The sequence below is a fragment of the Hyaena hyaena genome, unplaced genomic scaffold (assembly GCF_003009895.1).
Source record: "Hyaena hyaena isolate Hyena2069 unplaced genomic scaffold, ASM300989v1 scaffold_896, whole genome shotgun sequence".
Classification (NCBI taxonomy): domain Eukaryota; kingdom Metazoa; phylum Chordata; class Mammalia; order Carnivora; family Hyaenidae; genus Hyaena; species Hyaena hyaena.
In genome coordinates this window covers 710,264-733,474 of record NW_024081528.1, presented here as the reverse complement: position 1 = coordinate 733,474, position 23,211 = coordinate 710,264, and the positions used below count along the sequence as shown (strand labels likewise).

The following is a 23,211-nucleotide window of genomic DNA, read 5'->3' as shown; positions in this document are numbered from 1 at the left end:
TTGAAGAAGAAAACCAAAACGGGAGGCATCACCATCCTAGACTTTCACTCTACTACAAAGCTGTCATCATCAACACAGTATGGTGTTGGCACAAAAACAGACACATAGACCAATGGAAGAATTGAGAACTCAGAATTAGACCCAAAAGTATATACCCAACTAATCTTTGACAAAGCAGGAAAGAATATCCAATGGAAAAAAGACAGCCTCTTTAACAGATGGTGCTGGGAGAACTGGACAGCAACATGCAGAAGAATGAAACTAGATCATTTTCTCACACCATACACAAAGATAAACTCAAAATGGAGAAAGGACCTGAATGTGAGACAGGAAACCATCAAAACCCTAGAGGAGAAAGCAGGAAACAACCTCCTTGACCTCCTCAGCAGCAACTTCTTACTTGACACATCCCCAAAAGCATGGGAATCAAGAGCAAAAATGAACTATTGGGACCTCATCAAGATTAAAAGCTTCTGCACAGCAAAGGAAACAATCCATTATACTAACAGGCAACCGACAGAATGGGAAAAGATAGTTGCAAATGACATATCAGATAAACGGTTAGTATCCAACATCTATAAGGAACTCACCAAACTCCACACCCGAAAAGCAAATAATCTAGTGAAGAAATAGGCAGAAGATATGAACAGACACTTCTCCAAAGAGGACATCCAGATGGCCAACAGACACATGAAACTATGCTCAGCATCCCTCCTCATCAGGGGAATACAAATCGAAACCACCCTGAGATACTGCCTCATCAGTCAGAGTGGCTAAAATGAGCAAATCAGAGGACTCTAGATGCTGGCGAGGATGTGGAGAAATGGGCACCCTCCTACACTGTTGGTGGGAATGGAAACTGGTGCAGCCCCACTGGAAGACAGTGTGGAGGTTCCTCAAAAAATAACAATAGAACTCCCCTATGACCCAGCAATAGCACTGCTGGGAATTTACCCAAGGGATACAGAAATGCTGATGCATAGGAGCACATGGACCCCAATGTTCATAGCAGCACTCTCAACAATAGCCAAACCATGGAAAGAGCCTAAGTGTCCATCAACGGACGAATGGATCAAGAAGATGTGGTTTATCTATACCATGGAATACTACATGGCAATGAGAAAGAATGAAATCTGGCCACGTGTAGCAACATGGATGGACCTTGAGGGTGTCATGCTGAGTGAAATAAGTCAGGCAGAGAAGGACAAATACCATATGTTTGCATGTATAGGAGGATTAGGAAGAATTTAACGGAGGACCATGGGGGAGAAGAAGAGGGAAAACAGTGGGGGAGAGGGAGAGAGGCAAACCATGAGAGACTCTTGAATGCTGAGAAGAAACTGAGGACTGAAAGGTGTGGTGGGCGAGGGGGGAGATGGGCATGGAGGAAAGCACTTGTGGGGATGAGCACTGGGTGTTATATGGATAGCACCTTGACAATAAACTATTCAAAAAAAAGTGAAGTTTCATGACCTTTGCTTACATAGAATATCTGACGGAATTAAGAAAAATGCTACTAGAATTAATGAATGAATTCATTATGGCATCTGGGTGACTCAGTCCATTGAGTGTCTGACTCCTGATTTCAGCTCAGGCTATGATTCCAGAGTAATGGAATCGAGCCCTTTGTCGGGCTTGCACTGAGCATGGAGTCTGCTTAAGTTTCTCTCTCTCTCTCTCTCTCTCTCTCTGAACCTCTCTGCAGCTCATGCACTCTCTCTAAAATTAAATATATATATAAATTTATCAAGGTTGGAGGATACAGAATCACTATATAAAAATCAACTGTATTTCTATGTATTAGTTATAAAGAATCAAAAATTAAAATATAGGGGCACCTGGTAGCCCAGTGGGTTATGCGCCAGACTCCTGCTCAGGTCATGATCTCACAGTTGGTAAGTTCAAGCCCCACACTGGGCTCTGTACTGACACCTTGGAGCCTGGAGCCTGCTTTGGATTCTGTTTCCCTCGCTCCCTGCCTCTTCCCCACTCATGCTCTGTCTCTCTCTCTTTCTCTCAAGAGTAAACATTAAAAGACCACCAGACTTCTTCATTTTTATTTTTATAAACTGACAAGCTGATTCAAAAATTCATGTGGAAATGCAAAGGATCCAGAGTAGCAAAAGAACCCTGAGAAATAACAAAGCTAGAGGACTAACACTACCTGATTTCAAAAATTATTCTAAACTGGTAGTAATTAAAACAGCATAATATTGGTACAAAGATGGCCAAAGAGATTAATGGGACAGAAAAGAGCCCATAAATAAACCCACACATAAATGGTTAACTGATTATAACAAAGGAACAATGGCATAAAGTGGAGAAAACATAGCCTTTTCAAGAAAACGGTGCTGGAACAACTGGATATCCATATGCAAAAGAACAAACTTGGATCCATACTTTGTATCAAAAATAAAAAAGAATATAAAATCAATCATAGATCTAAATTTAAGACCTAAAACTATAAAACTTCTAAAACCATGAGAGAAAATCTTTGTGACCTTGTGCTAGGGAAAGATTTCTTAGGTATGAAAACCAAAAGCAACAATCATAAAAGAACAAATGCATAAACTGTACTTCATCAAAAAGAAAAACTGCTCTTCAAAAACACTGTTGAGAGAATGCAAAGTCACAGACTGGGAGAAGAAAAACCCTGCAAAAAATAGAGGTGATAAAGGAACTGCATCTAGCTCTTTCTGCCATCTCTCCATGCCATCATAATGATGCATATGAATGTCATGGCAGATACTCTCAAAAGCGTAACAATATTGGGGCGCCTGGGTGGCTTAGTCGGTTAAGCGTCCGACTTTCGCTTAGGTCATGATCTCTTGGTTTGTGGGTTCGTGCCCCGTGTCNGGGCTCTGTGCTGACTGCCTGCTCAGAGCCTGGAGCCTGTTTCAGTCTGTGACTCCCTCTCTCTCTGACCCTCCCCTGCTCACGCTGTCTCGCTCTCTCTCTCCTAGAAATAAATTTAAAATTAAAAAAAAAAAAAAAAGCATAACAATATTGAAAAGACAGGCAAATGTAGGCCACACTCCAAAGGCATCATCCACTTTTTAACTGTGATGATGAAGCATGGTTGTTACACTGGTGAATTGAAATCATTGATGGTCACAACGTTGGGAAAATTGTTATGAACCTTACAGGCAGGTTAAGCAAACATGGAGTGATTGGCCCCAGAATTGATGGACAAAGCAAAGATCTAGAAAAATGGCAGAATAATCTGCTCACTTTGGTTTCATTGTACTGACAACCTCAGCTGCAATCACAAACCATGAAGAAGCAAGATGAAAACACACAGGAGGGAAAATCATGGGATTCTTTTTCTAGGGAGGTAATACATACATACAAATAAAATGTCTCAGTGGACCAAAAAAAAAAACCCCCCAAAAAACAGGAACTATGTCTAGAATATAAAAAGAATTCTGAAAACTCAACAAGTAAGAAAACAAACCTAATTTTTAAAATGACAAAAGATTTGGACAATTCAAAGAAGATATACAGAGGGCAAACACGCACATGAAAATCTGCTCAACATCATCAGTTATTAAGGAAATATATATTAAAACCATAATGATATATAAACTACATTATCATTCAGAATGGCTAGGATTTAAAAAGCTAACAATACTAAGTGTTCATGAATGTATATGGAGGAATTGGTGGTGGGAATGACAAATGGTACAACTACTTTAGAAAACAATTTGGCAGCTTCATAATAAGGGAATATAAAGGGCCATGAAACTTTTAAGGGTGATGAATATGTTAATTGTCTGGATTATGGTTATCGTTCAATACGTGTATACATATGTCAAAACTATCAAATGATAAACTTCATATATGTGCAGTTTATCTAACTACAGCGGTTGGAAGCAAAAAGCTCTCTTACATCTAAAACAGTGGATAAGACACAGATGGAAAGTAGGATGTAAAACAATACATGATGAAGCTAGAGGACTGTGGCCTTTAACCTTATAGCAATGAGAAGTAACAGCTAAGCTTTAAGCCAGGGGGTAACATGATGAAATATAAATTTTTAAAAATATATAACAATTATGGTGGCAGTGTAGACCAAGGTTCTGGGAGGTGGAATGGCAGGGAAAACAGCCCTGAGGTTATTTCAGTAATCTAGGAGAAAAATAATGACCTGACCTTGGGTGAAGGCACAGAAGAGAAGCAGAGTTAAGAAACACATGAGATGTGCCTGAGAAAAGTACACTGGAAATTATGACTCTTTGGCTGAGAGTATACAACAGTTCTCATTTTATTTTAATATAAAACATATTTCTGAGATGAGCAGCTCTACACTATATCAGTGTTCTATGGTGCAGTACTAGACAAGGTGTGCACATATTACTATAGCAACATACATAAAAAAAGTCTTCCTACCTTTACAGTCCATGCCAAGTTGTTCAATTAGCAACTTGAAATACTCGTAATTAGAGTAAGGCAACTCACAATCCTCTGAAGCTTCAGTTTTAGAGGAGTGACTGAAGTCATCAAAGTCATCCATAGAATTAATCTGCTTTTTGACCTACAAATAAATAATGTTCCCCAAATATTTACAAAATATACCAAGTATAGAGAAGTGATAAAGACCCATTGTTTTATAAAAGCATAGACAGGAGCACTTAGGTGACTCAGTCGGTGGAGCATCTGACTCTATTTTGGCTCAGGTCATAACCTCATGGTTCCTGAGTTTGAGTTCCACGTTGACCTCCATGCTGACAGCACGGAGCCTGATTGGGATTCTCTTTCTCCCTCTCCCTGTGCCCCTCCCCCATGTGTGCGTGCTCTCTCTCAAAATACATTTTAAAAAGAGGTCAATAAACATTTAAAAGCAAAACCATAGGTACTTTTTAAAAGAACTGATTTTTGCAGAGAGAGAGGGAGACACAGAATCTGAAGCAGGCTCCAGGCTCCGAGCTGGCTGTCAGCACAGAGTCACTGTGCTGGGCTCAAACTCACGAACAGCAAGATCATGACCTGAGCTGAAGTCAGACTCTTAACTGACTGAGCCACTAAGGCACGCCAAAACTTTATATGTGAAGCACATCCTTCATACTACAAATACATACATTTGTATATACATTTGTACATACATTCAGTCTGACAATTTTAGCATTTTACTTGGAACATTTAGTATATTGACATTGAATGTAATTACTAAAAGATGTAAATTACTATCTACTAGATTACTGTTTATTTCCATTTGACCAATCTCCTTATATTCTTTATTTTTATGTTTTATTTACTTTTGAGAGACAGAAAGAGAGAGAGAGAGAGCATGATCATGGGAGGGTCAGAGAGAGAGGGAGATGCGGAACTGAAGCAGGCTCCAGGCTCTGAGCCCTCAGCACAGAGCCCAGTGAAGGGCTCGAACCCATGAACAGTGGGATCATGACCTGAGCCGAAGTCGGACACTTAACTGGCTAAGCCACCCAGGTGCCCCAAATTCTTATATTATTGTACTCTCATTTCTTACCTTTTTTTCTTTTCAAGTAATATTTGATTATTTGTTTAATAAACGTTTATTATTTCACACTGTCCCTCTATTAGCTTATTAGTTATACTTCTTTGGAAGTGATCTTAGAAATTACAATATATATCTTTAATTACATTCTAATAGGAATTATTAGATCTGACTAGTCCTTTCAATGCTAGAAACTTAGATATTTAAAATCTATTATCTCCCTTCCAAATTTTTTTATTTGATATACATTTTAATTCATATGTATTTTAAAACCCACAAGAGAAAACATTATCATTCCTTTGTCCAAGTAGTATTTATTTGTATTTATCCACATATTAACAATTTATTACTGTTCTTTTTCCTGTGTTTGCTTATTTATATCTGGGATTCTCCTCTATATGAAGAAATTCTTAGTGCACCTTTATTGTTAACAAATTCTCTTAGACTTTGTTTCTTGCTGTCTTTTTTAGCAATAAAATTTGAAGGATAATTTTGCTAGATATGTCATTGTAGGTTGACAGGGTTATTTGGAAGCTTATTTGTTATTTTGGCATATTAAAGTGTTCTATTGTTTTCTAACTTAAATTTTTTTATGCTGAAAAGTTAGCTGTTAGTCTTTTTTTGCTCCTTTTTACCTGTAGGTAATGTGTACTTCGCTTTTAAGACTTTCATTTGTTTTTTGGGGCGCCTGGGTGGCTCAGTCGGTTAAGCGTCCAACTTCGTCTCAGGTCATGATCTCACAGTTCGTGGGTTTGAGCCCCACATCGGGCTCTGTGCTGACAGCTAGCTCAGAGCCTGGAGGCTGCTTCAGGTTCTGTATCTCCTTCTCTCTCTGACCCTCCCCTGCTCACACTGTCTCTCTCAGAAATAAATAAAACATTAAAAAATAATAATAATAAAAAAATAAAAGAACTGATTTTTATCAAAAGCTAGTATTTCTAAGTAACTTTTTCACAGAAAATGTCCCTACAACAAAGGAAGATTTTCTATTTTTTCACTATACCTTTCATAAAATTTTTACCACAGAATATTTCTAATAAATATTATTTATCAAAATAATATACTAAAAATAAATAACAAAATTATATTATATATTTTTTTACCTTGTTCTTTTTATTAGAAATCTTCTTTGCAAGTCTGAAATAAAACAAACAATCCTTTTCAGGCAAATATTAAATTCTTAAAATAGAGAGAATATCTAAACCTATTGTTTATGACTAAAATCTCTGCATTTGGAACTAACTTTCTACGAAGGGGATTAAACGATAGAGTAACATTAAAAATACAGAAAATATAATAATATTAACAAAGGATTAGACATATCTAATTTTAGTACATGTGGTAGGGAAAGGAGCACAACAAAGTACTAAATTTAGATCAAAACTAAAAAAAAGTTGGGGCGCCTAGGTGGCTTAGTCGGTTAAGCATCTGACTTTCGCTTAGGTCATGATCTTGCGGTTCGTGGGTTCGAGTCCCGCGTCGGGCTCTATGCTGACTGCCAGCTTAGAGCCTGGAGCCTATTTCAGAGTCTGTGTCTCCCTCTCTCTCTGACCCTCCCCTGCTCACGCTGTCTCTCTCTCTCTCCTAGAATTAAATAAAAATATTTTTTAAAAAATTAAAAAATTTTAAAAAAACTAAAAAAAGCAAAGGAAAATCATAATGCTACTTGTATTATTTGATAGGAATGATATCATTTTGTTGTTGTTGTTGTCATTTTCAATAAAAATAAGCTTCTACTGGCATTAAAACCTATTTGGAAAGTGCAAGTTAAGTCCCTATATGAAGGAAACCCCTTTCTAACAATCATGATATTAACGTGTTGAAGACTTGCTATGCAACTACTATCTATGCACTATTATGAGCACTTTATATGTCTTAAAGGTATTTTAAGCCTCACAATAATCCTATGAAGATTATTATATTAGATGTATTTTACATAGGAAGAAAATGAGGCACAGAAAGTCTAAGTAACTTGCCCAAGTCCATACAGCTGGTCAAAAGCAGACCCTGTATTCAAACCCAGAAAGTGTGCCTTCAAAGCATGTGTTTTATAATATGTGGTGAAAATAATAGTTAAGTGTTTCTAAGTAATAGATAAGCAAATAAATCTGTATAATTATTCTATTTCTAGCTATAGTTATACATAAAAATTTCTGAATCTTATACATCTTTTTTTTAAATTTTTTTAAATGTTTTTATTTTTTGAAAGACAGAGAGACAGAGGGCGAGCAGGGGAAGGATAGAGAAAGGAGGAGACACAGAATCCAAAGCAGACTCTAGGCTCTGAGCTGTCAACACAGCGCCCAACGTGGGGCTTGAACTCACAAATGGCAAGATCATTTATTTCTGACAGAGAGAGAGAGACAGTGTGAGCAGGGAAGGGTCAGAGAGAGAGAGGGAGACAAAGAATCTGAAGCAGGCTCCAGGCTCTGAGCTGTCAGCACAGAGACCGACGCAGGGCTCGAACCCACAAACTGTGAGATGATGACCCGAGCCGAAGTCAACCGCTTAACTGAGCCACCCAGGTGGCCCTTATACATCTTCTTTTAAATAAAAAGACTTTATACCTAAGCAATATTGGAAATCTACTTTCAACAACCTAAAGATTTGCTTCTTCTAGAGAAGTTCATCAATAGGCATTCAGTCATTTATTCAACTGTTTATTCCCACATTGAACACATACTTACTGAGCAAACAATCTGTGTCAATGACACTGTTGGTACAGAAAGCATGGTTTTTGTAATTTAGAGCTTTATAATCCCAAAGTAATAATCTGTTATGGATTATTAGTTTATTTTCCATTGTAAATAAACAAAATCTTCCCCTTTCCCCAGAATCTAAACAAATATTAACAATATAACCAGATACTTTAAAGTCCCTAACAAAATCATAGCTATTCGTGATACTATCAAAGGCACTGAATATCTAAAATCATCAAGGAATGAACAGCTCTATTCAGAATGGCCTAAGTGTGTATATATATATGTGTTTTTTAATCTGCACATTCAATTATATGAGAATACCCCATTATGGAGCCAATTCTGAATAAATAACTTATTCCACAAAACAACATGAATAGGAGTACTAAGCACAATTACTATCATCTTTAAAAGATAATGTAATACAATCAACAAGCTTTCTAAATATGGAAATGCAAACAAAATTAAATAAAATAACCATGTTTATCTCTACTGATCATTTCCAACAGAATACAAACATACTCTAAAAGCTTCCATCTTAAAATAGAGAAAGAAAATGCCTTTGCATTCCACATTCTTTTGCAGTTATCATCCATTTCTCTATGACCTTTCCCAATTAAAATGCTCGAAGGAATTGTTTACACTTAATTATCACAGTCCTGCTTCCATGGTAACTACTGAAATTGCTCCTTATCAAAGTCACTTACCCTCATCTTAACTTTTTAAGCAGCGTGTTTGATAGTGTTAAGTATTTCTGCTTGTACCTACCAACACTACAGCATTTTATTTCCACAAAAGGTAATCACTGCTAAAATTCCTTCACAGGGAAATAAAAAATTTATAGATTTCCTGATTCTTTTCACTTAAACTGCTATCATCATTCATTTGCAGTAGGCCACCAGTGTGGGAATAGGCCTTCTCAAACACTGGTGTAATCACAGATTTGTTGATGTCCATTCTTCATTTTCATCTTTCTTTAACTTCTTCATATGCAAATCAGGGTCACTACTTTAAAAAAATCTGCTACAAATACATAAAAAGCCAATGGTTTCTAATAATTTTACTGACAAATAATATAAAGACAATTTTCATAAAATTCAGAATTTTACCATGACTTAATTTATTAATTCACAGAACAGTTATGAAGTACCAACCATATATAAGGAAATACACATCTGTTGTTTCAAACACAGATAAACACACAATTATAATACAATGTGATTTGAAAGCGTTGACATATGAGAAGCTGTAAGTGAGGACAAGAAAGGCTTTATTGAACAGGGAAAATAAACAGGAGAGGTCATCAGGAAAAGAAATGGGAGAAAACCATTTTCTTAGAGATTAGAATGTGAGCACAAAGATTACATAGATGACATCTAGGTGCCCTGAAAGGGAAAGTATAAACTTTTAGGAACTTGGAAAAAAAAGCATAAAATACATGGAAGCAAGTAGGAAGAGATCAGTCAGGAAAGAAATTCTGAAGAACCTTGAATAGTACACTAAAAAGTTAGAGTTCTCTGCCTAAAGGCAGTGACTCTTAGACATGGGAGTAATAATTAGATTTGAGCTATAGTTTTGGTTTTGCTTTTAAATATAAAAATGCTTAATTTAAACAAAGTTGTAAAATAGCATGAGGTCCATAAAACATGAAAGAAGTAGTCAGGGAAATATCTTAGGGGAAAACTACTTTTAAAATATCCATATGTCAGAGTGATATCAGTATCCTAGATGAGTAAGATGTACCTTGTTGTGTCCCCCCCACCTTTAACAAACTGGCATCTATTCATCCACAGACAAAACTGCCTTTGCAGGAGCTGTGGGATCTAGCACCATATACTAAAGGACCTAGGAAAAGTCTTGCCTACCTTTATACCAGGTAACAGTCATACATACTACAGGCTAAGCTGTGGACCTAGCAATAGCCCATAAACTGCCTCCAGCCCCGCCCTCTCGGCCACATCTCAGAGTCCCTAGAAAACACTGTCTAAGATAATCATCGATGGATAAGAGAGCCTTTTTGGAAAAGTAGGTTTCCTGCAAAGAATTTCCAGCACACTACTGGAGCAAAAAAATCAGGCTTGGATACACTGATGAGGTAGTCATTAAAGACTAGAGGAGGTGACTGCTACTTCAAATGCCAAGACAACAATGTAAATTGCAAAGAATATAAAATATCAAGGAAATATGATACCACCAAAGGATCACAATAATCTTCCAGTAATTAATCCAAAACACATGGAGATCTGGAGATCTGTAATTGATTCAAAAGAGAATTCAAAATAGCAGTTTTAAGGAAACGCAATGAACTATAAGAAAACACAAAAAGCTAATCCAATAAAATCAGAAAAATACTATATAAATAAAATGAGATGTTTAACAAAGAGCTGGAAATAGTAAAAAATAACTAAGCAAAAATCCTGGAGCTGAAGAGTATAATGAATGAAATTGAAAAAAGCAAGAGTGATAACTGACAGGAAAATGCATCAAGCAAAAAAAAATTAATTTAAAAAAAATCTGTGAATTTAAAGACAGGGACTTTCAAATTATCCAAACAGAAAGTAAAATAAATAAATAAACAAAAAGAGTGAAGAAAGACTATGTGATTATAAGTAAACCTTCATAACGCCATTAGCAATTTCTCTGCAGAAACCTTACAGGCCAGGAGAGAGTGGGATTACACAGAGTGCTGAGAAAAAAGACTACCAATCAAGAATACTTTACTCAGCAAAATTATCCTTCAGAAATCAATCAAATAAAATAAATAAATTTGATACACCACATTAGCAGAATAAAAAAACTAGATGATCATCCGAATATGTGCAGAAAAAGCATTTGACAAAATTCAACATCTTTTCATAATAAAAACTAACTAAATAAATAAAAACTAAATAAAAAAATAAAATATAAAGTAGGTACTGAGTTATCACACCCGAACATAATGAAGTCCAATATGACAAACCTATAACTAACATCATATGCAGTGGTAAAAAACTGAAAGCTTTTACTCTAAGTTCAAGAACATGGCAAAGTAGCCCACTTTACCACCCCTATTCAACATGATACTGGAAGTCCTAGCCAGAGCAGTCAGGCAAGAAAAAGAAATAAAAGGCATCTAAATCAGAAAAGAAGAAATAAAACTGTCTTTGTTTGCAGATGATATGATCTTATGTATAGATAATCCTGAAGATACGACCAAAAGGCTGTTAGAACTAGTAGAGATGAAGGATACAAAATCAACATAAAGATGCAGGAGTGCCAAAAACTCGTTGGGATGAGCACTGGGTGTTATGCGGAAACTAATTTGACAATAAACTATTTGTAAAAAAAAAAAAAAAAAAAAAGATGCAGGAGTGCCTGGGTGGCTCAGTCAGTTAAGCTTCTGACTTCAGCTCAGATTTTGATCTCTGGTTTGTGGTTCAAGCCCCTCTTCGGGCTCTGTGCTGATAACTCAGAGCCTGGAGCCTGCTTCAGATTCTGTGTCTCCCTCTCTGTCTGCCCCTCCCCTGCTCAGGCTCGTCTCTATCAAAAATAAACAAACATTAAAAAAAATTACAAATTCAACATAAATTAAATTAAAAATTACAAAATCAACATAAAGAAATCAGTTGCATTTCTATACAACAATTAAATATGTGAAAAAGAAATATAAAGAAAAAATCCCATTCACAAAAACATCAAAAAGTACAAAGCACTTAGCAATAAATTTAATCAAGGACATGTAAGATATGTATAGTAAAACTAAAAGACTTTGATAAAAGAAACAGCAGAAACACAAATGAGAAGATACTCAGTTGTTTATGGATTAGAAAAATTAATATCAAATATCCACATCACTCAAAACACCTACAGACTCAATGCAATCCTTGTCAAAATTCCAGTGACATTTTTTATCACAGAAATAGGAAAAACATTCCTCAAATTTGTAAGGAACGAAAAAGACCCCAAATAGCCAAAGCAATCCTAAGAAAGAAGAACAAAGCTGGAAGCATCATACCTCCTGTTTTCAAACTATTACAAAGCTAACAGTATTAAAAACTGTATTGAACTTGCATAATAACAAACACAAAGATGAATGAAACAGAATCAAGAACCCAGAAATAAACCCATACATAAAGTCAATTAAAATCTGTTAAGAGACCCAAGAATACTCAGAAGAGAAAAGGTAATCTCTTCAATAAACGATGCTGAGAAAACTGGATACTCACATGCAAAAGAATAAAATTGTACCCCTACCTCACACCACTCACAAAAATTAACCCAAACTGAAATAAAGATTTCTATGTAAAACCTTAAACCATAAAATTCCTAGAAGAAAACATGGGAAAAAAGCTCCTTGACATTGATCTCAGCAATGATTTTAGATATGACATCCAAAGTACAAGCAATAAAGGCAAAAACAAACCATGGAAAAAACAATGTTTCTGCACAGCAAAAGAAACAAGCAACATAGTGAAAAGCCAGCCTACATGACAATAAACTATTTAAGAAAAAAATAAAATAAAAAATAAAAACATCCAGATTAAAAAAAAAAAAGAAAAGCTAACTTACAGAAAGCCTGAAAATATTTTCAAACCACAAATATGAAAAATGTCAGTATCTAAAACATATAGGGAATTCATACAATTCAAAAGCAAACAAAACAAAACCATTAAAAACTGGGCAAGGCACTTTAATAGACATCTCTCCTCAGAAGATATTAATGGCCAACGGTACATATAAAAAGGTGCCCAATATCACTATTCGTCAGGTAAATACAAATCAAAACTACAGTGTTATCTATTACTTTGACCTATTAAAATGGCTATTATCAAAAAGACAAGAGATATTGTTGGCAAGGATGTACAGGAAAGGAAACCCTTGTACTGTTGTGGGACCATAAATTGGTACAGTCACTATGTAAAACAGTACGGTAGTTCTGCAAAAAACTAAAAATAGAACCTCCATATGATCCAATCATCCAATTTCTGAGGTATATATTTTTTAAATAGTTTATTGTCAAGTTGGTTTCCATATAACACCAGTGCTCATCCCCACAAGTGCCCTCCTCCATGCCCATCACACCCCTTCCCCTCTCCCTCACTCCCATCAGCCCTCAGTTTGTTCTCAGCTTCAAGACTTTCTCATGGTTTGCCTTTTGGGTGTATATCTTAAAGAAATGAAATCATTACCTCTGCACCCCTATGTTTATTGCAGCAGTATTTACAATAGTCAAGAAACAACCTAAGCATCCATCAATGGATTAGTGGATTAAAAAATAGGGTATATATTTACAATGGAATATTTTCAACCACAAACAAGGAAATCCTGCCATTTGTGACAAAATGAGTGAACTTGAGGGCATCATGCTTGGTAAAAATAAGTCAGACACAAGAAGACAAATACTGTATGATCTGACTTACATGTGGAATCTTAAAAAAAGAAACAAATTCACAGAAATGGAACAGACTGGTGGTTGCCACAGGTAGGAGACTGTGAGAAATGGGTCGATACTGGTCAAAGGGTACAAACTGCCTGTTACAAGACTAATAAGTTCTGGGGATCTAGACTGCAGGATAGTGATAACCGTTAACAATACTGTAATATTATATATTTGAAAATATATATATTTCAAATATACATAGTATATATTTGAAAACTGATAAAAGCATAGATCATTGCAAAAAAATGATAATTATGTGAGGTGATGGAAGTATTAACACTACTGTGGCATACAATATTAAAGTGTATCAAATTAAGACAGGTATACCTTACAGTTACACAGCTGTGTGTTAATTATATCTCAATAAATCTGGAAAACCTTCAAAAATTGAAAAGTACTCATATGTTATTATATATCACTGAAAAATAGCAATAATCTGATTAGTTATACTTTCAAAGAATGGCTCAGTCCGTTAAGCATATGACTTTGGCTCAGGTTGTGATCTAATGGTTTGTGGGTTAAGCCCCACATCAGGCTCTGTGCTGATAGCCCAGAGCCTGGAGCCTGCTTCGAATCTTTATCTCCCTCTCTCCCTTCCCCTCCCCTACTCTCACTTTGTTTCTCCCTGTCTCTCAAAAATGAATAAGTGTTAAAAATAAAGTTTTTAAAATATGATTTCATAACTTTTGTATACTTTTATGTTAGTTATCTAATCCTAACATAAAAAACTGGATTTACCAAAAAGAAAATTGTAATTACTTTTTCATGGGCTAAACGCATGCAAGAGAGTATTAGTACCATATAGCTATATAAATTTCCAAAGAGAATGAAATTTTCCACAGATTATTTAGGACTTAAACATGAGCCCCTAAGAGCACCAAAAACAAAAACAAAACTACCAATCGTTTTTCCAAAAAACTTTTATACAGATAACTTTTCTAGTTAAAATAACATCCAAGAAGGATCTTCCTGAAAGCAATTATTAAACAATTCCTCTCGATCCAAACTTCAAAAATAAATCTGTAATTATAGAATATGAAATAGCTTTCATTTTCAACACAGTCAATAAAAGCAACTTTTAAATAGAAAACATGTGGTTAAAGTCACCTCAAACTGAGAAAAAAAGAAAAACCTTAACACATAGCCATGGTAATAAGAAGCCACCAGAATCAGTTTTAAATGTGTTAATCAATGCCCACCAGCCTTACTCACCAACCAATTTCAGCTCCTTCCTTCTGAAAGAAAGCCAAGAAGGGACAAAATCACTCCAAAACACATGCCTCGGAGTGCCAACCAATCAACAACAGTCTTACCCAAATAACCATGGTGCTTCAGATGATGACAAACCATTTAATTCTCTGAAAGTCCCCCAATCCTTAAAATCCACTCTTCCCCAAACCCTGTATAAGAAAATCAGACTGCTCTGTTAGATAGGACTATACTTAACCAGCATAGCTTGCTCTTATTTGTAAGCAATAAATTACAACTTCATCTTTTTATTTCAGATATTGAGGGCTCATAATTCTTTGGCAAGAATTTTTAAAGTCCTATAATAATTTGCCACCATATTTTATTTTCCTTAATAAAAATATAAAGGAAGTTTGCTATTCCTTCGATGCATTTTACCATTAATATAGCTAAAAGAATAAGTAGCAAGTAAACAGAATATTGGGCTCCCACAAATCCAAAAATGCATATAACTGGCAGGCTTAATTGTCAGAATGAACCCAAGTCAAACTTTGTATAAGTGAGAATTAGTATTATGTTAAAAACAATACACACAGGTCAAACTCCATTCACTCAATAAATATTATTGAATAAGTACTATATATACTAGAACATTTTCTAGGCACTGAGGACACGGCAAATGAACAGATAACAATCCTACTCATGAGTGAAGTGAACACATTAACAATAAACTACATAGGCAAAATATAGAGTATTAAAGAAGAAAAACTAAAGCAGAGAGATCAAATTTTGGTGTGTTATAGTGAAACGGGTTGTTGAAATACTAGTCAGGATGGGCAAGAAAGGACTTGCTGGGAAAGTGACTTTTAAGCCACTGAAGGGAAAACTGAAGGGGAAAAAAAAAAGGAAAAAGCAAGCCATGGGGTATCTGAGGGAAAGCATTCCAGGTAGAGCCGACAACAAGTACAGAAGTATGCCCCAATGTTCAAAAAATAGTGAGAAATTCAATGTGGCTGGACAGAATGAAAGGGGTAGAAAATAGTTCAAATCAGTGAGAGAGAGAAGGAGAGACCTGAGAGGAACATATCATACAGGCCTTGTAGCGTTATTAGGAAGAGTTTTGGCATGTACTTTGAGTGAAATGGGTTTTGAGCAGAGGAAGGACACAATCTGACTTATGTTTCAGTAGCTCCAATGTGTTTAGAATTAATGGAAACCGAGAAAAATGAAAGAAAAAACAAAGAAACCAGAAGACCAGTTAGTTACCTATTACACCAACATATCAGCACCACGCTCTAACCAACTGAGCTAACCGGCCACTTCCTATTACACCAACATAGACAGCAGTATCTTAGTCATGGAAGATGTATTTGGCTTCTGGATATATTTGAAGGAAGACATGACAAGATTTGCTGACAGATTAGATGTGATGTGTACGAAAAAGAAAAAGAAAAAGACAGGACTCAAAGATGATAACCAAGTTATTTTTTTAGCAGAGCAACTCATATGTTGGGAGCCATTCTGAACTCACTAGTTGAGAATACTCCTTGTGAGGTTAAGGCAAGTTTGCATGCTCTCTTGCCATCAGATGAGAATCAATATCCACCCCTACTCAATTATTTCTGCTTGAGCACTGACCCCCAAAGCACCTTGTTGATTGGCATCTGGGAGTGACTTATTCTGGCCCTGGTATGATGATTGCACCTTGTGAAGGAATTTGTTGTAGCTTGGAAAAACGTTGATGCTTAGTAATCTGGAAATAGATCAGGACTGAGTTATCAATGACACAGAAAGGTCAGCTATTGCCTTCAGGTTTACATTAATAAAATAATAACTTTGGTACAGACTGATGTACTATTCCTGGGCATGGATGACGTTATAGGAACTATAAGGCTTGTGGCTAATGTTTAGATGTTTTCTTTTCTGGTTATGGGAGCAGACATTGTGAGGATCCTGTTTTTCTTAACACTTCCCATTAAGCGATAAACAGGCTATGAACCTCTGCTCACAAAGAACTAACTTTTGCCTTTACTATGCTAAAATCATTATCCTGTTTGTATTTGAATGCTAAAGATGCTTTCCTTCCTCATATAAGCATGAGTACCCTTATCTAAATTATACTCATAAGGTTATGCATATCAATGTTCTGGAAAGTTTTTACTGATCAAAGAATTTATCATCAGAATGCCAGTTATGTGCTATCCCCCAAAAACGTAATCATAAAATAAAGTTGAGTCTCAGACAGTGAGGAGATGCCTGCCTAGTGACCAGAAAGAATCTCAGGGCTCTGTCACCGACAACATCCATCCTTCAGGGACCCCTGGACTTGGACTCCGGCACTTAAGCAACTGTTATTAACTCACTTAGGAAAGACATGGAAGGCAGGTATTAAGAAAGAATATCAGTAGTTCAATTTTGGACATGTTAAGTTTGCAATACCCAACAGCATTCCAAAAAGAGATATCAAGTAGGCAGTTTGATACATGGGTCTGGAATTATGAAGAGAGATCTGGGATGAAGATATAAACTTTAGGATCATTAGAATACACAAGATTGTAAAAGTCACGAGAAACAAGATCAAAGACAGATTCCTAGAAGACATCAATGGGTAAGACACAGGAATGAGGAGAAACAAGCAAATCAGGCTGAGGTGTACAGACTAGAAAGGCAGCAGGAAAATCAGGTTATATCACTAATAAATGAAAATTTATTGATATCCTAAAAGCTAAATATTTAGGAGACAAAATCAGGGAGGAGAGAGTTTTCCATTGGGTCAAATATTGCTGAAAGAATAAGAAAAATGAGATGTATGAAATTATGTTTAGATTTATTAAAGTGAAAATTAATGGTAACTTTGATTACCAATTGATTACTCCAGAAAAACAATTCTGGAGTAGTGAGAGGGAAAGTTACTACAATGAATTCAAGTGTGGATGGGAGGGAAATCAGGATCAAAGAGTGTAGATGATTCTTTTAAGGATATCATAGCTAAGTGGAATGATCACAGTTGATCTACTTTTCTAGTATTGCTATAATTTTCAATTGTTACATAATGATTATGTAGTATTTTTGTAATATTTTGAAGTTTTAAATTAACATGTAACACTAAATAGATTTTTTCAATGCCAGACCAAGGTACTAAATAACTCAAAATTATACAATAAGATTCCTTAAAATTTTTCTAGATATTTAATATTATATAAACTGATTACCATTTTTCTCATGCTTAGAAAGACCACAGAAAAACTAAGTTTCAAGGCAGTATTTCGTGCTTGATAAAAATTATCTCACTCTAAGGGCACCTGGGTGGCCTAGTCAGTTAAGCATCTGACTTCTGATTTCGGCTCAGGTCATAATCTCTAGGTTCATGAGATCAAGCCCTGCATTGGGTTCTGCACTGACAGCAGAGAGCCTGCTTGGGATTCTTTCTCTCCCACTCTCTCTGCCCCTCCCCCTTTCATGTGTACATGCTCTCTCTCTTTCTCAAAATAAATAAACATTTTAAAAAGTCACCTAACTCTAGGATATTTTGTACTATCCAAAATAGTCATATTAAAATGTTATAAATAGGGGCACCTGGGTGGCTCAGTTGGTTAAGCATCCGACTTCAGCTCAGGTCATGATCTCACAGATCATGGGTTCAAGCCCTGTGTCGGGCTCTGTGCTGACTGCCAGATTAGAGCCTGGAGCCTGTTTCAGATTCTGTCTCCCTCTCTCTCTGACCCTCCCCTGCTTACGCTGTCACGCTGTCTCTCTCTCTCAGAAATAAATAAAACATTTTTAAAAAATAAAAATAAAATAAAATTTTATAAACAGAAGTAAAAGCGGGTGGGGATGCAGATAATTTTCCTACTTTGTAAACTGAATTTTCATAAATTATATAATATGAAGGCACTGTTGAAAATTTGCTGTGGTGCATGTTGAAATATATTCTCTTTAAAAAGGAAGGATAATGGCATGCAAGCAAAGTACCTTTGTAAAAATGATTCATTGCATTAGCAGCATCTTGGTTTATAGCACAGGGTCATTAAATGTTTATACAGAATATGAGACAAGTTGCCATGTGAAATGTCTTGGCAATATTCAGATTAATTTGAGAGTCCAACATTTGAGCACTCATGCACTGGGAACCAAAACCAAAAATCTAATAACTAGCAATTTTGTTGGTAAGATACTGCCAGTGTACTAGGTAACTTCCTTTTGCAATTCAGTAGATATTAAAATGATTCTAACAAAATTTGCATGAGACATGATATCAAACCAAATGCTTTAAATATATTTTGTTAAACCATCAGTACACTATAGACCTAAATTTTGTAAAATGGTCATATACTACATTATTTTATAGATGTGAAAATTTACTTCCTTAATAATGGATATTTAGCATGTCTCCAGGGTGCTTAGGTGGCTCAGTCTGGTGAGCATCCAACTCCTGATATTGGCTCAGGTTGTGATCTCATGGTCGTGGGATCGAGCCCTGTGTTGGCCTCTGCACTGTTAGCATGGAGTCTGCTTGGATTCTCTCTCTCCCTTTCTGTCTCTGCCCTTCTCCAGTGGTTGGACTCACAAGTGCACACACTCTCTGTCTCTCTCTCAAAATAAGTAAATAAACATTTAGACTATCTCCAATTCTTTGATATGGGAATGCTATAATAAATATTCTTAACATACATATGTAATATATTTATATAAGTAACCTTAACATATCTGTCCTATTTTATATATATAATAATATATAATCAATGTCCTTAGAATGTGTGTGTGTGTGTGTGTGTTTACAGAAGTCATGTTTTCTGTAAAACATGAAGGATCCAGTCCTGGCAATGAAGCCATTGGAATAAAGGGATGACATACCTGAAAAAAGTATTTTAATGTTTTATTACTTATTTTTGAGAGTGAGATAGAGCACAAGCAGGGAAGGGGCAGAGAGACAGGGAGACACAGAATCTGAAGCAGGCTCCAGGCTCTGAGCTGTCAGCAAGGAGCCTGATGTGAGGCCCAAACTCACAAACTGCGAGATCATGACCTGAGCCAAAGTTGGGCGCTTAACTGACTGAGCCAACCAGGCACCCTGACATCTCTGAAATTTTGAAACACACTGCTCAATCACTCTTCAGAAAGAATTTACCAATTTCATCTAGCCACAGTGTAAAAGGATGTCATTTCCCTCACATTTGCTAACTTCGGTTATTTTTTTAAATAAAATATTTATGACTATGACTACAAACAAATGGTATCTCATTTGCATCTTTAGCATGTAGGGTAGAATACACTAAAAATATAAAATCCGTTCATCATGAACATGAGCTCAAAGTACAAAATTTTGTTTCATAAGAAAATAACAATTACCCCCACACTAATTAAATATTGCTATAGGCTTACCTATTAGAATCTTCATTTTCTATAATGGGAAACTGATGTCTAACAGTTTTTCCATTCTTTCTCTGTTGAGTGAATCCAGAAGCTGCAGCATCGTTTTCTGATACTTCCATTTCACTACTTCTGTGCTGCTTCTTTTCTTCTTCAACCTTTAATGAAAATTTGATACTAAGGATAACTGTTACTTTATTCAATAAAAAGAAGTTTTTCATTAATTTTATCAGTTGACACTTAGTTTGTCATAATTTTAACTGATAAAAATATTTTGTGTTTCAGCAAAGGAAACAATACACCAAACTAATAGGCAACCAACGGAATGGGAAAAGATAGTTGCAAATGACGTATCAGATAAAGGGTTAATATCCAAAATCTATAAGGAATTCACCAAACACCACACCCGAAAAACAAATAATCCAGTGAAGAAATGGGCAGAAGATATGAACAGACACTTCTCCAAAGAGGACATCCAGATGGCCAACAGACACATGAAACGATGCTCAGCATCCCTCCTCATCAGGGAAATACAAATCAAAACCACCCTGAGATACCACCTCACGCCAGTCAGAGTGGCTTAAATGAGCAAATCAGAGTACTCTAGATGCTGGCGAGGATGTGGAGAAATGGGCATCCTCCTACACTGTTGGTGGGAATGGAAACTGGTACAGCCCCTCTGGAAAACAGTGTGGAGGTTCCTCAAAAAGAACTCCCCTATGACCCAGCAATGGCACTGCTAGGAATCTACCCAAGGGATAAAGGAGTACTGATGCATAGGAGCATACGTACCCCAGTGTTCATAGCAGCAATCTCAACAACAGCCAAAACATGGGAAGAGCCTAAGTGTCCATCAACGGACGAATGGATCAAGAAGATGTGGTTTATCTACACAATGGAATACTACATGGCAATGAGAAAGAATGAAATCTGGCCATGTGTAGCAACATGAATGGACCCTGAGGGTGTCATGCTGAGCGAAATAAGTCAGGCAGAGAAGGACAGAAGGTAACAAACAGTTACCATATGTTTGCACGTATAGGAGGATTAGGAGGAACTTAACAGAGGACTGTGGGGGAGAAGAAGGGGGGAAAATAGTGGGGAAGGGGGAGGGAGGCAAACCATGAGAGACTCTTGAATGCTGAGAACTGAGGGCTGATGGGGGTCAGGGGGAGGGGAAGAGGGGTGATGAGCATGGAGGAGGGCACTTGTGGGGATGAGCACTGGGTGTTATGTGGAAACCAACTTGACAATAAACTATTAAAAAATAAATAAAATAAAACATTAAAAAATATTTTGTGTTTACTTTATCATTACAAGTAATTGTAATTTTTTGTAAAGTCTGCTTCATTTCAAAAGAAGAATTTTCCAAAATTTCTAAAAGGGCTTTCTTAATTTTGTACTCTTATTCATATCCATGCCTTGCTACCTAACATTCCCCACCCCACCCCCTACTCCATCTGACCAAGAGATACAAAGAAATAAAAAGACAAAGGCAAAATTTGTCCTTTTCTGACTTTACCACTGGGGTTTTACATAACAGTCAGATTTAATTAAAAGATGTGACATTGTGGTGCTCCAGTGACAAATAGGAAGCTTTCCTCTTTCCGCACTCAGCTATTCTTTCCCTAACTGCCTTTTACAATTATTTTTCATATGGATCCTAAGGTTATCAAAAAAAAAGTGACAGTGTTCACTAAAATTGATGAACCAGTTTGCCACAACACAAAAGAAACAGAGTGAAACGAATGTTTGGCTGGAATTCTGGGAAACCAGTAATGCTCTCCAAATTGCACATTCAATAAGCATAAAATTTTATGGGAGAGCTATAAAAGTAATTATCAACTTTAATCCTATTTCTACTGATAATGGAAGTAAACTAAAAAAGGGTTAAATGATTTGTCCAAAGTTCCTAAAAAGTGGTATTACCTAGCATTTTATGGTACCAAAAGAGATGATACAATTCTTTAATGCTGACTCAGATAAATGACCACAATTTCATTAAATTAATCAGATACATTAAGAATGTGACTTTGGCACAATAAGTTAATACCTTAATAGGAGGCGAAAAGATTAGCTACTTTTTCTTTTAAAGGAGGATATCTCTAGATTTTGTCTATTTTTAAAACCCAGCACACATCAAAATTCAGTTTAATCCCTTGGGAGTTAAATACTGAAGGTTTCCTGAAGGTTTATGCTACCTATATGGTAAAAATCATACATGTCAAAATATATCATACTTTATTAAACATAATGTGAAGGTCTGACTCAACAGAAACATCTGAGAATGATAAAAATGTGGTGATAATATAAATATTTGTTATCAAAAATACCTCAAAATGGTCATGTTGAAATTCTAAGTTCCAAGGTTTTAAGTAAGGTAAGACTGCACATACAGAAGCAATAAATAGATTGGGAATATTTGTTTATATACCTTCACTTAGTTATTGCTTCTTTCCCATTTTACTGTTTATGGAAATGCAATTTATATTTAAGCCAATAGATTTAAAAAAACTCTATAGATTATTATTTTTTAAGCAATTTATTTACAATTATTCTAGTTCATGAGATCACAATGTACTTACACAGCTAAATTAGTTTCCTAGTTCATATGCTACTTGGAAGACTGACAGAGAAACTCTAAGAAAAACAAATCATTAAGAATGCTTTCCTGAACTCCTATTTTTTAGAAAGCAGAAATAATCTATTTCCAGACACAATTACATATGTAGACATTCCCATTTTATACACACACCTTTTCTCATATGTGGAAAATTAGAATGGATCCGATAATTGCGGAAGAGAAAAAAACAAGAATATCAGCAAAGTGAACCTCTACCTTTTTTTGAAGTTGAACTTTCTCTTTTTCCAAATCCAGGAACTCTTCTTGTAACATGCCTATCTCATTCCTAAACCTTTGCATATCTTGATGTAATTCTTCACTGAGATATATGTTAAATGCCTAGAAACTGGCATTTTTCTAATTTAGGCTCCATACTATTATAGTTACTAGTACTTCATTATCTGCATATTATGGCTTCTGGAACAAGTCCTGTATTGCT

At 35.8% G+C, this 23,211-nt stretch overlaps 1 protein-coding gene across 10 annotated transcripts in view; it reads right to left on the bottom strand.

Moving 5' to 3' along the window:
• Positions 1 to 23,211, bottom strand: part of ANKRD26 (ankyrin repeat domain 26) — a 121,381-nt gene that overhangs the window by 48,646 nt on the left and 49,524 nt on the right. For all 10 annotated transcript variants that reach the window (XM_039220490.1, XM_039220493.1, XM_039220492.1 and 7 more), the window contains 3 exons: positions 20,162 to 20,307; positions 6,577 to 6,610; positions 4,390 to 4,534 (listed from right to left, as the gene is read on the bottom strand). In XM_039220490.1, the coding sequence (XP_039076421.1) occupies positions 4,390 to 4,534; positions 6,577 to 6,610; positions 20,162 to 20,307 (325 nt within the window). The remainder of the gene's footprint in view (positions 1 to 4,389; positions 4,535 to 6,576; positions 6,611 to 20,161; positions 20,308 to 23,211) is intronic.